The sequence below is a fragment of the Chelonia mydas genome, chromosome 2 (genome assembly GCF_015237465.2).
Source record: "Chelonia mydas isolate rCheMyd1 chromosome 2, rCheMyd1.pri.v2, whole genome shotgun sequence".
Classification (NCBI taxonomy): Eukaryota; Metazoa; Chordata; order Testudines; family Cheloniidae; genus Chelonia; species Chelonia mydas.
In genome coordinates this window covers 240,161,445-240,178,237 of record NC_057850.1, presented here as the reverse complement: position 1 = coordinate 240,178,237, position 16,793 = coordinate 240,161,445, and the positions used below count along the sequence as shown (strand labels likewise).

Below are 16,793 nucleotides of genomic sequence, written 5' to 3'. Positions count from 1 at the left end.
AGGAACTGGACAGTAATCTTAATACACAGCAATTATAAACAGGGCTTCAGACTTATCAAATTCTTCTGATTAGGTTCTATTCAAATTAGGGCTGTCAATTAATCGCATTTAACTCATGGGATTAACTCAAAAAAATTAATTGCGATTAAAAATGTAATTGCGATTAATCACACCATTAAACAATAGAAGACCAACTGAAATTTATTAAAGATTTTGGATATTTTTCTACATTTTCAAATATATTGATTTCTATTACAACACAGAATACAAAGTGTACAGTGCTCACTTTATATTATTATTTTTATTACAAATATTTGCACTGTAAAAATGATAACCAAGAGAAATACCAGTTTTCAATTCACCTCATACAAGTACTGTAGTGCGTATCTATAGTGAAAGTATAACTTACAAATGTAGATTTTTTTTGGTTATATAACTGCATGAAGAAACGAAACAATGTAAAACTTTAGCCTACAAGTCCACTCAGTCCTACTTCTTGTCCAGCCAATTTCTAAGAGAAACAAGTTTGTTTACATTCACGGGAGATACTGCTGCCTGCTTCTTATTTACAATGTCACCTGAAGGTGAGAACAGGCGTTCACATGGCACTTTTGTAGCTGGCATTGCAAGATATTTACGTGCCAGATATGCTAAACATCCGTATGCCCCTTTATGCTTCGGCCACCATTCCAGATGACATGCTTCCATGCTGATAATGCTCGTTAAAAAAATAATGCATTAATTAAATTTGTGACTGAACTCCTTGGAGGAGAATTGTATGTTCCTGCTCTGTTTTACCTGCAATCTGCCATATATTTCATGCTATAGCAGTCTCGGATGATGAGCCAGCACATGTTGTTTGATTTACGAACACTGTCACTGCAGATTTCACAAAACGCAAAGGAAGTACCAATGTGAGATTTCTAAAAATAGCTACAGCACTCGACCCAAGGTTTAAGAATCTGAAGCGCCGTCCAAAATCTCAGAGGGACAAGGTGTGGATCATGCTTTCAGAAGTCTTAAAAGAGCAACATGCCAATGCGGAAACTACAGAACCCAAACCACCAAAAAAGAAAATCAACTTTCTTCTGGTGGCATCTGACTCAGATGATGAAAATGAACATGCATCGGTCCGCACTGCTTTTGATCGTTATTGAGCAGAACTTGTTATCAGCATGGATGCATGTCCTCTGGAATGGTGGTTGAAGCTTGAAGGGACATATGAATCTTTAGCACATCTGCCACATAAATATCTTGCGACGCCAGCTACAACAGTGCCATGTGAACGCCTGTTCTCACTTTCAGGTGACATTATAAGCAAGAAGCGGTCAGCATTATCTCCTGCAAATTGCAAGCAAACTTGTTTGTCTGAGTGACTGGCTGAACAAGAAGTAGGACTGAGTAGACTTGTAGGCGCTAAAGTTTTACATTGTTTTATTTTTGAATGCAGGTTTTTTTTTATATAATTCTACATTTGTAAATTCAACTTTCATGACAAAGGGATTGCGCTACAGTACTTGTATTAGGTGAATTCAAAAATACTGTTTCTTTTGTTTTTTACAGTGCAAATATTTGTAATCAAAAATAAAAATAAAGTGAGCACTTGACACTTTGTATTCTGTGTTGTAATTGAAATCAATATATTTGAAAATGTATAAAACATCCACATTTTTTAAAATAAATAGTATTCCATTATTGTTTAACAGTGGAATTAATCGCAATTAATGTTTTTAATTGCTTGACAGCCGTAATTCAAACAGATTCAGTTGGTTCTTAACAGTGGCACTGTGAACACTATTGATACACTGGAAACTATACTTCGCTAGCAATTTCAGCTACCATCACAGCCAGTCTCTGTATTTTGCAAGTCATAATAATTTCCCAGTCAGAGAATTTCAGCCACACTGACTGTCTTTTGCCTCACAGCATTTGTTTACTTATACTGTATATTGACAAAAGATAGGGTATGTCACTAGTGATTAACATGGCCCTGTGCTTCCTTGATAGAAAACAAAATATTCCCTGTATCTTCATTTACAAGCTACAGCTTATAGTAAATGTTTATTACTTGCTCCTTTAGTCTTAAAGACAGGGTGAGTTCAAAAATAGGAAAGGTTTTGTTAATAACTTCACAGAAACAGGATTAATAAATGAGGGTGTCTTCACAAAAAGCCCAATCCCCAATCCTGCAGCAGTGTTCCATAAGCAAAGATCTGTCCATGCAGATCCAGTTGCAGCAGTGGTGCAAAACATGTAAGAATATTCCATATTTTTTCCAGACGAAAAGTATTAGAGACATTTTGTATACAGAATCAGAAGGTCTCTTCCTCAGGGAGCTTACAGTGTGTATAGAAAACATACAAAAGCACACATCTAACAAAAGGAATATAACCAGGTAGTCATTTTTGGCAGGCATCTTGTTTCACTGTTTTATTTTCTTATTGACATCTATTTTGAAAATGCTTCTTTGGAGGGTTATAGAGCACTTAATGGTGAATGTTGACGCATACAACAGACCAGGCTACATGTGAGTGAACAACTTTATAGCACTTTCAAAGCTATGTATAAACACACATTTTTAAATGGAACTAGCGGTCTTACCTCCATTTGCATCTGTAAGTTCTGTTCTCCTCAAGAACCCCAAATAGCCAGTCCGAGCCCAAATAGTCTGTGTGTCTCCAAAGCTGAGTCTTGAATTAAAGTGATCTGATTGCAGAGATTCATCTCCATATATGGTAAAATATCCACTGGCATTATGAGCACTGTGAACCCATATCTAAGTTAAAAGCAATTACACTGGCATTAATTAAAGTATCTATCCAGAGTGAAGAATTCTTGAAAATTCTTGCGTCTATTTTTAATCATAACTAGATACTTCTATAGCACCTTTTAGCATGATGTTTTCTGATTCAACACTCACCTTATTTCTATACTTATTTGAGGGCCAAATCCTGCTTGCCTTACACATGAGTAGCTTTGCTGAAGTCAATGAGTGAAGTCAATGAGTGAGGAGTCACTCAGGGAAGTGGTGCCTAGCCTTTGCATTCTCCTGGTCCTGGGCTGCTCTGAGGGCTCAAGAGGCTCCTGGCATAACTTTGACAAGCCCCCAGAACTGTCTAATTTCTATCAGTCTCATAGGATTGTACTGTGGGCTGCAGTGCTACCCAGCATTTCCACAGTGCTGTGTTCTGTGATGCTGCCCTGACATGCCCCTTCCACTCATGCCCGCTACACTAGCACTTTGAGGGTGGTCCTTTGATGACAGCTTTATAGACAGGTCTTTCACAGTGTCTATGCTGGGGAAATTCTTCCCCAACTTGATCCAAGACTGTTTACACTGTCTTGGTCTTTTTATTTGGTATAATGCCAAGGGGCCAGAAACTCACCCAATAAGACTACTTTGGTGAGTGTGCCCCTTAGTTATTAAACAATAATAGCACTTAGTATTTACAAAGCACTTTTCATCTTCAAAATATTAAAGATAGCTTCACAACAACTCTTGAGAGACAGGCAAGTCAGTACTAAGCTATACTAATGACCTTTTCCGGAATAATGAAAAAGGCACTGACAGTATTTTTTAGCCAAAATATTGTACTCCAGCCTTAGCACAAAACATTGGGATTTCGGGAACTCATTTTTTCAGAAAGATTATATATTCTCAAAAGTTGTACTGTAATTTTAATCATGACCATACAAATTATTTCATTTATTGAAATCTTTATTTGCTCATTGAAAATAAAATGTTAAGTTCAATTTTATTATTCTCTGAAACATGAAATAAGCAGGAAATGTGTACAACTTTGCTAAACTACATTAAACAGAACATTTTAGGTTATAGTGATCAGAAAAAGAATAAAGGAACTCTATGTAGTTGAAGTTAGACTAATCAAAGAAATATCCATTACTCCATGTCAGAAGTAATAAGACAAGTAAAAAATGTAGATGGAAAAAGCAGGTTATTTTAAAAAAGGGTCTCCAAGCTTTTCTTAAAGAGATACTCACAGTTTTGAAGTTCAACAAGAACAAGGTTTTTAACAGCAACAGCAACTCTTTTACTGTTAATTTCACACGTTATAAAGCTGTATGGTGGACAGGTATTTATGAGCTTGGCATATCTTTATATTTATTTAAGGAAGCCACTAATACAGTGTAAAGTGGCTTTTGCTCCTGTAATTTCATTCATTACAGACCGAGGGGCAATTTTTGTGACTCACCTCACCAAGATGAGAATCCCCTAAGGGTCCCTTTGTTTCAGGATTAGCAATAATGATGCGAACTCCCGGGAGGATCTATTAAAAGACAAAGTGAGTCATATTCTGTAAGAAACCAGATGATGTACGTGTCTGTTTATGTAACTATATAAATGATACTTGTCCCCAGAAGCCCTTTACCTGACTCGTTAAAAAAATCTTTAAAAACTTTGACATATTACTTAAGGAATGGTATTAGCTAGTTGTGGTAGATATACCTAATTCTGTGCTGTTACAGATTGCTGCCAGTAAACTTTTTGATAAGAAAATCCCTCTCTTTCCTTTTTATCAGTCAAGGGATTCAGATGTGGAAGAAAACTGCATAAGAGAGTAAGCCAATCCAGACTGACTGTATTTAGGAAATGCTGCAAACCCTCCTCTTCGTAAAAGCCTTTCTGTCGTAAGAATGACACAACAGTGACACCCCCCTCCTACCAAAAATAAATAAATAATTTTTAAAATACTGAATAGGCTCTAAAACATTCAAAACCAAAAACTCTACCCCAAATAGAGTTTTTACTCAGAAATGGGACAAGAACCAGTAACTGCAGGAAATCCACTAGGGACTTTGCTATGGCTTCCTATGGAAGGTGCCCATACACTATAAGAACAGATGGCAGGATAAAACCCTGATAGACAGATAGTGTTTTCTGCCAAAGATAACATTCATATGGGGAAAATAATGAATATATTATGGTGCCAAGAGCCTCCATTTCAGTTCTTTAAGCTAGATTGTCTGGATGCTCAGGGCAGCAATAGATCCTTTCACATTTACAGAAACTGGTTCAAATTTAGCCCATCTTGGTAGCAATAAGTAAATATGTAGTTCTTATATAGCGCTTTTCATCAGTAGATCTCAAAATGCTCTACACAGACAATCAGTGTCATCCCCATTTTACAGAGGAGGAAACCGAGGTACGGGGAGGTAAAATGACTTGTCCATGATCACCAACTCAGCCAGTGATAGAGTCAGGTATAGAACCTAGTGGTCTAACCACCAGTCCACACTGTTTCCCATACATCCCAGAGATGTTTCCCCTGCCAGATGTCTGGTGGAAATGTCTTGGTGGTCTCAGTCCAGTTTACAGGAGATATGTGTCATCATTAAAACCACCACTGCCAAGAAAGGTGCCAGTAGTGGTCTCTAAAGCAAGTCAGAGGAGTGACTGTGGGGCAGACAGTGAACTACCATCTCAGGAGTAGGAAGCAATTCCCTCAGAACAAAGGGAGATAAGTTGTTAGAGTAATGTTAAGAGCTCTGTCAATGCTACTGTGCTGTAACGTCTCTGTGGATAACGACAGGACCGCAGTCTGTACAGCTGTTAGAGCTTTCCTCAGCACTAAATTCACCTTAGAAAAATTAACAAAGTGGAAATTAAAGAAACGTTTAACAGTACAGAAGACATGTTCAGTACTTACTTTTCCTGATTCCATTAGGGGCAAGCTATGAGGTGATCCTCTCTCTACTAAACGAACTCTGTAAAATAGACGTAACGATAGCGTGCATCAGACCTGATTGCATGTACGGTTATTTTATTTCAATAGGGTATTTTTAAAAAAGGTATCTAGGACAGCTTCATGGTTGCAATACTGAACATAAATTCAGAAAGTATGACATCTGTGCAATGGTAAATAATATCCAGAACAGGCAACCCTGTAGAACGTAACTGGGGGAATAATGAAAAAAGGCATTAATGAACATTTGTTCAAATATAGAACTCTGCAATGGTATTTGCAGCCTTTTATTTATTTCCAGTAGACTTTTTGTTCAGAGCATATTCAAGGGAAATGAAAAATCTGTTCACAATAAACAGAATTAACCTTCAGTTTCCCATAATCTATTTATAAATGTTTCAATCATCTAGTCAAGGCATAGCAACTTGTGGCTTAGGTGACCAATCATGCTCCAAGAACAGCTAGTAGTGAAAGACAGGGTCATAGCAAGTAGCTCACAACTAAACAACAGACTGATATCGGTCTGTATTTGCAACTTTTGTGTAATTATTTTTAGTGGAGTGTGTGTTTGGCAAACACTTCAAACAACCAACGAATTTGTGAAATGGAAAGTTTATTTGCTGTCTGGGACTGACCTCTTTCCTAGTTGAGACATTTGGGTTCCCACTCTCCTTGGAAATTCTACCTTCCTTGCCAAGTGATTCACTTATACACTAGAGAAACTAGTATGGCACCCTGGAATTCTCCCTTTAGAGGTGTAGGGGAAAATTACTGGACTTGAATAGTTTGTTTTAAGGAGTCCTAAGAAGCTTGACCTGCAATACACAAGTTGCTGAAGGAGTCTTGGTGATGCATGTGCATTGCTGTGGTTAAGTGAAGGCCCTAAACAAACTATCCAAACTCTAAACTCCTACCCAGGGTACAGCAAGGTGCTATGGGCTAGGAGCAATCATGGCAGATCTCCCATTTTGTGATTCATCACTTGGTCAACTTACAGGTGGAGTACCACTTACACTTCAGCTTGTTCCATTTAGCCTGCTCTGCCAGGATAGGAAGGAGGAACAATTACAGAGCTCAGTGAATGGTCCCATTTGGAGAACAGAGCCTTGGAAATTTCAGCCCCTACCGAAAGAGGCAAGTGTGGGAAGTGTATCTCTCTCACTGCTGACCCCAGAGCCAGCCCTAGCAGCTAGGACTGCAATGGACAGGCAGGAGTGCGAACCACAGCTTTTGTTCATGGTACTGGGGGCAAAGGATCTGGTGTGAAGGTGAAAGGGGCATGGCCAGACAGTGGAGCCTTGTAGACAATTCTGAATTATTTTCTAGTAACTGCAGGAATTGAGGCACTGCCCAATTGCCTTGAACTGGGGAAGAGGATAAGGTTCAGAAATTCAAGTCTGCCTGTGGAAAATACGCAGCCAGAAAAGAGGCTTGCTACAAATAGCTTCCTCAGCTCTCTAACCAGGCAGAAAGTAAGTGAGACAGCTGTAGCTACAATAAAATTGTGCAGAACACTTGAGTTCCAGTCATTTGTTCTAAGTGGTGCCTAATCAAGTTGGTAACTAACGATGCACTCGAGTTTTCAATGCTTTCATGTTTTAAATTTTCAAATAGACAAGTACACAATATTTAAGGAAATGCAGAAGACAAATTTGGACTGACACATACAGTAATTCCTAACTGATATGTACTATAGCAGTGGTTCTCAACCAGGGGTCCAGGGCCCCCTGGGGAGCTGCAAACAGGTTTGAGGGGATCCCCCAAGCACGGCCAGTGTTAGACTTGCTGGGGCCCAGGGCAGAAAGCCAAAGCTGTATAGGACTGAAGCTTGGGGCCCTAAGCCCCGCCACCTCGGGCTGAAGCTGAAGCCTGAGCAACTTAGCTTTGTGGGTCCCACCGTGGTACAGGGCCCTGTGCAACTGTCCTGCTTGCTACCTTCTAACGCTGTCCCTAGCTTTTATACGCAGAAAAACAGTTATGGCAATAGTGGGCTGGGGGAGTTTTTACAGTACGTTAGGGGGGACCTCAGAAAGAAAAAGATTGAGAACCCCAGTACTAAAGAACTGAGTCTATTCTATGAAAGTTGATGTTTATGAGACAAAGAAAGTGGGAGAAATAAAAATGGTAAATTTCCAGACAGATCTTTTTGCTCAGTAGTAAGGATTAATTTGACTGGTGATCTGAGTATTGTATAAGCAACAGCTTTTTTTTTTTTTTTTTTTTTGAAGTTCCAAGATGTTCCGGGTTAAAATAAATGCTTTATACAGGTGATCACACACTCTTTGAGAATTCACCAGAACACAGAATCTGTTTAAGGAACACTTTCAGGTCAATTAAAGTCCAATTAAAAAAACACTCCAGAAAACCTTAAAGATTTTACATACCTAAGTGCCAAGTACTACACTTAAGAAGCAAAAATCAAATGCCCAAAATACAAAATAGGGAATAACTGGCTAGGCAGCAGCACCACAGAAAAGGCTCTGGTGGTTATTTGGATCACAAATTGAATATAAGACAACAGTAATATGCAGTTATGACAAAGGCAAATGTCATTCTAGGATGTGTTAACAGGAGCGTGGACAAGGGGGATCCAGTGGATACAGTGTATTTAAATTTTCAGAAAGCCTTTGACAAAGTCCCTCACCAAAGGCTCTTAAGGAAAGTAAGCAGTCATGGGATAAGAGGGAAGGTTCTTTCATGGATTGGTAACTGGTTAAAAGATAAGGAGTACTTGTGGCACCTTAGAGACGAACGAATTTATTTGAGCATAAGCTTTTGTGAGCTACAGCTCACTTCATCGGATGCATGCAGTGGAAAATACAGTGGGGAGATTTAAAAGATAGGAAACAAAGGGTAAGAATAAATGGCTAGTTTTCAGAATCGAGAGCTATAAATAGTGATGTCCCGCAGAGGTCTGTACTGGGACCGATCCTATTCAACATATTCATAAATGATTTGGAAAAAGGGGTAAACAGTGAGGCGGCAAAATTTGCAGATGATACAAAACTGCTCAAGATAGTTAAGTCCCAGGCAGACTGCGAAGAGTTACAAAAGGATCTCTCAAAACTAGTGACTGGGCAACAAAAAGGCAGATGAAATTCACTGTTGATAAATGCAAAGTAATGCACATTGGACAACATAATCCCAACTATATGTATAAAATGATGGGGTCTAAACTAGCTGTTACCACTCAAGAAAGAGATCTTGGAGTCACTGTGGATAGTTCTGTGAAAACATCCACTCAATGTGCAGCAGCAGTCAAAAAAGCAAACAGAATGTTGGGAATCATTAAGAAAGGGATAGATAATAAGACAGAAAATATCATATTGCTTCTATATAAATCCATGGTATGCCCACATCTTGAATACAGCGTGAAGATGTGGTCGCCCCAGCTCAAAAAAGATATACTGGATTTGGAAAAGATTCAGAAAAGGGCAACAAAAATGATTAGGGGTATGGAATGGCTTCCGTATGAGGAGAGATGAATAAGACTGGGACTTTTCATCTTGGAAAAAAGACGACTAAGGGGGGATATGAGAGAGGTCTACAAAATCATGACTGGTATGGAGAAAGTGAACAGGAAGTGTTATTTACTCCTTCTCATAACACAGGGGGAGAGATAGCTCAGTGGTTTGAGCATTGGCCTGCTAAACCCAGGGTTGTAAGTTCAACCCTTGAGGGGACCATTTAGGGATCTGGGGCAAAAATTGGGGATTGGTCCTGCTTCAAGCAGAGGGTTGGACTAGATGACCTCCTGAGGTCCCTTCCAACCCTAACCTTCTATGATTAAGAACTAGGGGCCACCAAATGAAATTAATAGGCAGCAGGTTTCAAACAAACAAAAGGAAGTATTTTTTCACACAATGCACAGTCAACCTGTGGAACTCTTTGCCAGAGGATGTTATGAAGGCCAAGACTATAACAGGGTTCAAAAAGGAACTAGAAAAATTCATGGAGGATAGGTCCATCAATGGCTATTAGCCAGGATGGTCAGGGATAGTGTCCCTAACCTCTGTTTGCCAGAAGCTGGGAATGGGGCACAAAGGATGGATCACTTGATGATTACCTGTTCTGTTCATTCCCTCTGGGGAACCTGGCGTTGGCCACTGTTGGAAGGCAGGATGCTGGGCTAGATGGACCTTTGGTCTGACCCAGTATGGCCATTCTTATGTTCCTATGTAAGACCCAGGAGGCAACTGTTATGCATATTCAGCACAGTTGAGGCATCACCTGGAGAACTGTGTCCAGTTTTGTGTTCCCCACTTTAAGAAAGAGGTGAACAAATTGGAAAGAGTCCAGAGGAGAGTAACAAAACTGAAAAAAGGTTTAGAAAACATGACCTTTGAGGACAGATTGAATGAATTGGGCCTGTTTAGTCTAGAGAATGCTGAGGGGGGATCAGATGACAGTCTTCAAATATGTAAAAGGTTGTTATAAAGAAGAGACTGACTAACTGTTCTTCATGTCCATCAACGGTAAAACAAGAAGTAATTGGCAGCAAGAGACATTTAGGTTGGATATTAGGAAAAAAACTATTTAATTATAAGGATAATTAAACACTGGAGCAGGCTATCTAGGAAGGTTGTAAAATCCCTGTCTTTGGAATTTTTAAAGAATAGGTTAGACAAACACCTGTCATGAATGGTCTATGTATATTTAATCCCACCTCTGCATGGGGGTGGGGTGTATGGACTAGATGACCTCTTGAGGTCCCTTCCATCCTTATATATCTATGATTACAAGTTAGAAAGACTTCTAAAATCTTAAATACTGAAAGTATTTTATGCCTGACCTAAAGACAAAATAGGCCTTTCACTGTGCCAAGGTGTTCACCGCTGTCATGGATCAGGCTGGAAAAAAATCTGTGCTAACACTGTTTTAAACTATGCCCCCACAATAAGCTCCATCCCCAAAGTACTGGTGTGCAGATTTTCTAACTGTGATCACACATGCTCTTTGGGTTCTTCGGGTTTGAGCTCCTCCTCAGTGGGGTCTGAACACACCCATGGTCTCTGCTGGACTCTTTGTGATGGGCTCACCTCACTGCCCAGTGAGGCTTATATGCCCCACCAGGCTGTTAGAGCCTGACCCATTGTGGGGGCCTCACATGGCCCACTGGGCTCTGCTAGGCTCCTTAGGTTTGGCTTCTTGGTTGGGGTGGAGAAAGTAACAGTGCTCTCCAAACCTCATTCACTGGTAGTGCCAAAATGAGCTGTCACTCTCAATAGGTTGTGCAGATCATAACTATAGCCTCCCTTCTCCTTTTGAAGAGCCGTGATGTAGTTAATACTTTGTTATCATTGAGTACCTGAATTAGTCCCCTTGGAGATGAATGGCACAGTTCACACCTCTTAGAGCTATGGTTTCAGATTCTGCAACACAGCAGAAAGCATGGGTCTTGTTAGATCCTTGGCTGCTCCTGGATAGCAGCTGCGTAGATAGCAACTGTGACCAAAAGTGCTTTTCTAGGTGTACTTAATCCTGCCTCAATTTGGTGGTGGGGTGCATGGACTGGGGGTGACCTCTTGAGGCCCCTTCCAGCCCTATATTTCTATGATAAATTAGAAAGTCTTCCCCCTAAAGTACTCTACCTGGAAGGAAGAGTGAGGACTTTTTCCACTTATCCAAGCCGTTGTGACTTTCAGACTAAACTACTGTAGCGTTCCCTCTGTGGGGCTATACCTTGAGATCACGTGGAAGCTGAAGTTAGACAGCTGCATTCTGGCTGCATACTAAGTAGTATGTTTAAGCAGGAAACACTTTCCATTGTTTGGCTGGCTGCCACAGAACTCCCAGGCAGAGTTTAAGGTGTTGGTTTTGACCTGTCATGCCCTACACGTTGTAAGACACTGTTAGCCAAGAAACACTCCCCCCATAACACTGCTGCAGTTGCAATCTTTGAAGCCACTTTCCTTCTTACCTCTGCATATTAGGAAAACACAGTGTAGTCTAGTGCATAGGGCATTGCTCTGATGTCAGACGACCTAGGTTCTTTTTCCAGCCCAGTCACTCATCTGCTGTGACCTGGGGGGCAAATTGCTTGATCTCTTTGTGTCTCTATTTCCCCTCACATTCCTTGCCTCATCTATTTAGACTGTAAATTCCTTGGGGGCCGGGAACTGTCTCTCACTATGCATTTGTAGGGTGTTTAACAGAATGGAGGCCCAATTTTAGTTGGGGCCTGCAATCACAACCATAACACAAATAATAAAAACAGGAAAAGGGCCTGGTTCCTAACCCCCTGTACATTTAATATTTAACTTTTACACCCATTTTACAAAGTGCACCTAGAGGCAATCTCACCCACAACCAATACAGTTTATGAAGAACTCAGGAGGGTGTCCCACGGTGGTTTAGGTAGATCAGATTAAGCCGACGAATTTGGTGGGGGAGGGGGTCTATAAGAAACTATGAGACGATAACATTCTTGCACTTAAACTAGGACTGCCATATTCCCAATGCAAGTCATTGGGAAATGCTGATGAAACAATCACCACGGAGTTAAATGAAATATGCCCCTTGATCTGTTACACTTATTAAAATATAGGTCAGAATTTTCAGGAGCATTTAAATCGCACTGGAAGCCCATGGGACTTAGTAATGATGGGTAAAAATTTCAAAGTTGCTGAAGTGCCTTAGGCACCTAAGGAATATACAGCAGCCATTCTTAAAAAAGACTCACTTGCATTAAATAGGGACCTTTTCACAATACCAGGAAGACAAGGGACATTTACCTGAGGCCACAATACGGGCTACATTTCTACCCCTTTTTATATTTTCTCTTCTATAAAAACCAAACTAGTGTTAGAAAACAACAAAGTGTTTAATGGTCTCTTTAAAACAAGACCCCGCTCAAACTTTACAAAGCTATTTACTTGTAGAAAGGCAGAGAACTAAAAAGCTTCTGCTGAAAGAGAACAAATGGGTAAGTCATAAACATATAACACTATATTTACACTTATAAAACAAATGAATATTTTAGATCAGGGTTCGGAAACTTTGTTGAGAGCCTTCCTATGTACAGGAAAAAAAACCCCCAAAACTAAACGCAATTGCACTTCCCCATAGTTTACTACAACAACTCAAAGAACTGAAAACCCTATACCTTCCAAGAATATGAGTAATAAAGTACAGCAGCTTAGATCAATATAATTATAATAAGAGTGGGTGTCAAAAGCACTAATGTTATTTCCCAAAGCACCTTTCATGTTATCTCACAGTTCTGTTCAAAAAGATTACACCTCACAGCTGCTAAAATGAAACTGCACCAACATTCTAGGACATCGTAACATTCATTGACTGTGTGATACCTCTCCTCACCCCCCTTCTCAAATTCCCAGGGGCCCAGGGATTAAGATAGCAAGGCTCACTCACACTGGGCTCACAGGCAGCGGGGCCCCCTTTAGTGCAGTCGGCTTGGTGCACAGGAGCTGCGGGCAGAGCATGGCATTCAGTGGTCTGCCAGCACCGTGAGCTCCATGTAGGCAGGAAGTCAATGAGGATGCTGAGCTGGTAGCTGGGACTGACCACAGTTGTCGCAGTTCCCAGGGCAGGGAGAGTCAGACCCAAGGTAGGACCATCACTGGCTGGGACCAACTGGTTACTCTCCAGTACCACATGGGAGGCAGTGCATCACCCCAAGCAGGAACCACCAGGGTGTTGGCTTTCCCCTGGACCTGACCCAACCAGCCAGAGGGACTATGTGCCTGCAGCAGCTCCTCCCCCATGCGAGCCGTCGAGCTTTAGCACTGGGGAATGGGGAAGAAGATGGCACTAAGAGCCTCCACAGAACTAATGGCCCACTTCACACAAAAAGAAAAGGAGTACTTGTGGCACCTTAGAGACTAACCAATTTATTTGAGCATAAGCTTTCGTGAGCTACAGCTCACTTCATCGGATGCATTCAGTGGAAAATACAGTGAGGAGATTTATATACACACAGAACATGAAAAAATGGGTGTTACCATACACACTGTAAGGAGAGTGATCACTTAAGATGAGCTATTACCAGCAGGAGAGCAGGGGGCGGGGGGGGAGGGAAAGAAAACATTTTGTAGTGATAATCAAGGTGGGCCATTTCCAGCAGTTAACAAGAACATCTGAGGAACAGTGGGGGGTGGGGGAGAACACCCATTTTTTCATGTTCTGTTTGTATATAAATCTCCTCACTATATTTTCCACTGAATGCATCCGATGAAGTGAGCTGTAGCTCACGAAAGCTTATGCTCAAATAAATTGGTTAGTCTCTAAGGTGCCACAAGTACTCCTTTTCTTTTTGCGAATACAGACTAACATGGCTGCTACTCTGAAACCACTTCACACAGTGGCTGCTGCCATGATGGGGGCACCAAAGAGGAAATGAACAGCTGTGGCAGACTGGAAAGAGAACCCTTCTGGTAAACCCAGTTTGCCCCACCCCACTGCCCAGGGATGAGTGATGGCTCAGTGGCAAATGTAGGGGAGCCTCTGGGATACCGCAGTGCAGCGCCGAGGTGGGGCCAGGGGCCTTGGAAATGGAGGTGAGCCCCAATACCATTGCAGGGCAGGGTTGAGACGGGGAGACACATGGGGTGGAGGGGAGTCCCTAGAATACTGTAGATGGTGCTTCCGCCAAAGAGGAAAGCACAGGGGGAGATGGAGGAGCCCCAGCTGAGCTGGAGAACAGGGCATGGGAGAGGATGAGGGGAATGAGAGGTGCTGGGATGCTGAGGGGAGAAATATGGGGAAGCAGGAAAGCCGCTGAGCTGCTGTGGGCAGGGCTGAGCTGGGGAGCAGAGCACTGGATGGAGCAGAGAAGCCCCTGCAAGCTGCTTCCCCTGGTGCTCATGGCTCCCTGGGAAGAGCTCTGGCTCCTTCTGCCCTACCCCCAGGATGAGCACAGCTCTGAATCTGCTCCAACAGTACTACACTCCTAGTCAAAAGATAGGCAACTAGTGTCTTTCCTGGTGCACACCCATGTCTCCCCAGAGGCATGCCCCATAGTTCGTGCATATCTGCGCTATATGCAATACTTACTGCACTGGAAATAATAACCTCCCCTATTTAAAATGTCTCAGTTGATAGATTAAAATCCTGGCATGGTTTTCTGAGGTTAAAAAATCACAGCTAATCACGGATATTGTCCAAAATACTACTCCAGCAGCAGGAGGAGTGTCCCTAAAGTGGTGGTGAAAACGGCTTCAATTATAATTAAGGCTAAGATTATGTCACGGAGGTCACAGATTCCTCAGCTTTCAGAGACCTCCGTGACATTTCCCAGCCCCACGGAGGCAGGCTGGTGCTGACACCCGGAGCTCCGAGCTGCTATACGCGGTGGGGAGACCTGCAGCTCCCAGCCACCGCGGGTGGCAGGTGCTGGACCCCCCTTCTGCAGTGGGGCTCGGGCTGTCGTTCCCCCTCTCCCCACCCCCCCGTCAGACCCATTTTGTCATGGTTATTTTTAGTAAAAGTCAGAGGTCACAGGCTACTGTGAATTTTTGTTTATTGCCCGTGACCTGTCGTTGACTTTTACTAAAAATAACCATGACAAACCCTTAACCTTAATTATAACCCAAACAGGATGCACCAGAGCAGTGGAGAAAGCGGCTCTGGTGGCACTCATTTAAGTGCTAAGGAAAGACAGCAATGAAAGTCATCATGCCTTTTGGTGTGCTGGCTGGGTCTGGCAAGGGAAGTAAGATTAGAAGAAGAAAAAGTAAGCGTTAGTCTGAAAGGCTATGAACTTGGGATCATACATTCTATTAAAACCATTTAAAAAGCCCCATTTTAAGTCTAAGCTACCATTGCATCTCAGGTTAAACAAACTAACCAGGCTAACTTTGCTCTGATGGCTTAGCACAACACAAGAAACCCTCAAAAGAATTACAGCTGTAATACAGTTACTCTGGAATTTGTAGAGTGAACTTCAGTTCTCTAAACAGGCAGACCTTGGAATTTATAAATGTAACCACTAGGGACAGTAAAAACCCTCCTCCTACAAACTGCTTGGATACATTTTTATTTGCAACATTTTCAGTTCTTTCATCCAAATTTCAGCTTCCCATCTCTGCACTATTCTAAATATCAAATATTGATCACTTACTTTCAGCTTGTGGTAGAACAGTTCCTATACCTCAATACGAAGGCGCTGGTAGGAAACATTTCCTGATAGCGAATAGGAAGTGCAGTAATTCTTGAGATCTGCAATTTCTATTGTATTAGACCAAGTTATCTCATTAGACTATTAAATTTACAATGGTTATATTTAGTGTGACTGGATATTTTATCAATGATCCATCTACCCTGAGATTTGTGTAACACTTACACTGAACCTCCCTAAACTGCTGTTCAATATATCTCAATTATTAAATTTAGATCTTACTTTGCTTCTGCTCTCAAATTCTTTCATCTTCTGCCTGACAGTAGGGCAAGCATGAATTTAACACGATTTTTTCTAAATTGAAACTAAGTATTTTTCCTCATGCATATGTCATAAGGAAATCTGGTATAGCCAGCATCTTTTCATGCATACAAGTCTGAGCTGGAATTCTAGTTAGCCACGTTAGCCACAGGGAGAATGACTTCACGCTATCTTATTGTTCACAAATAAGTATTTACCACACTGTGTTTGCCTAGAGAGGCGGTTTTTAAAACACAATCTATATTAGCAAGAGAATCTTGTGTAAAGTGGTCAGGAAGTTCTATTTGAATTTAAAATATGGTTTGAGGTGAATTACATTTCAATATTTGTTAATTATAGGAAAATATTTCTGAAGGCAGGAGGAGTACCTGTCAGGTTTGTCTAATCACTGAGATATGCTACCAGCTTCTGCTTCCTCCCTGTTATCAACACACCTTAATGAAGTTGAAACAGGGTATGTCTACACTGGCAAGTTTCTGCTCAACAAGTTATACCACTTTTATTAAAGCGCTGGAATTAAACTGCTGTTGCGTGTCCACCCCGTGCTCCTTGTGACGGTAGAGCGCATCCACATTAGCAGCTCTTGCAACAGCAAAGAGAGCAGTGCATTGTGGTAGCTATCACACTGTGCAACTGGCCACAGGGTACTTTGGGAAAGGTTTGCAATGCCTCCTACATGGAGCAGGCAC

The 16,793-nt window shown here is 41.5% G+C and overlaps 1 protein-coding gene across 11 annotated transcripts in view; it reads right to left on the bottom strand.

The window, feature by feature from the left end:
* Positions 1 to 16,793, bottom strand: part of DIP2C (disco interacting protein 2 homolog C) — a 486,518-nt gene that overhangs the window by 16,573 nt on the left and 453,152 nt on the right. For all 11 annotated transcript variants that reach the window (XM_037891029.2, XM_043541506.1, XM_007054120.4 and 8 more), the window contains 3 exons: positions 5,670 to 5,727; positions 4,215 to 4,289; positions 2,602 to 2,776 (listed from right to left, as the gene is read on the bottom strand). In XM_037891029.2, the coding sequence (XP_037746957.1) occupies positions 2,602 to 2,776; positions 4,215 to 4,289; positions 5,670 to 5,727 (308 nt within the window). The remainder of the gene's footprint in view (positions 1 to 2,601; positions 2,777 to 4,214; positions 4,290 to 5,669; positions 5,728 to 16,793) is intronic.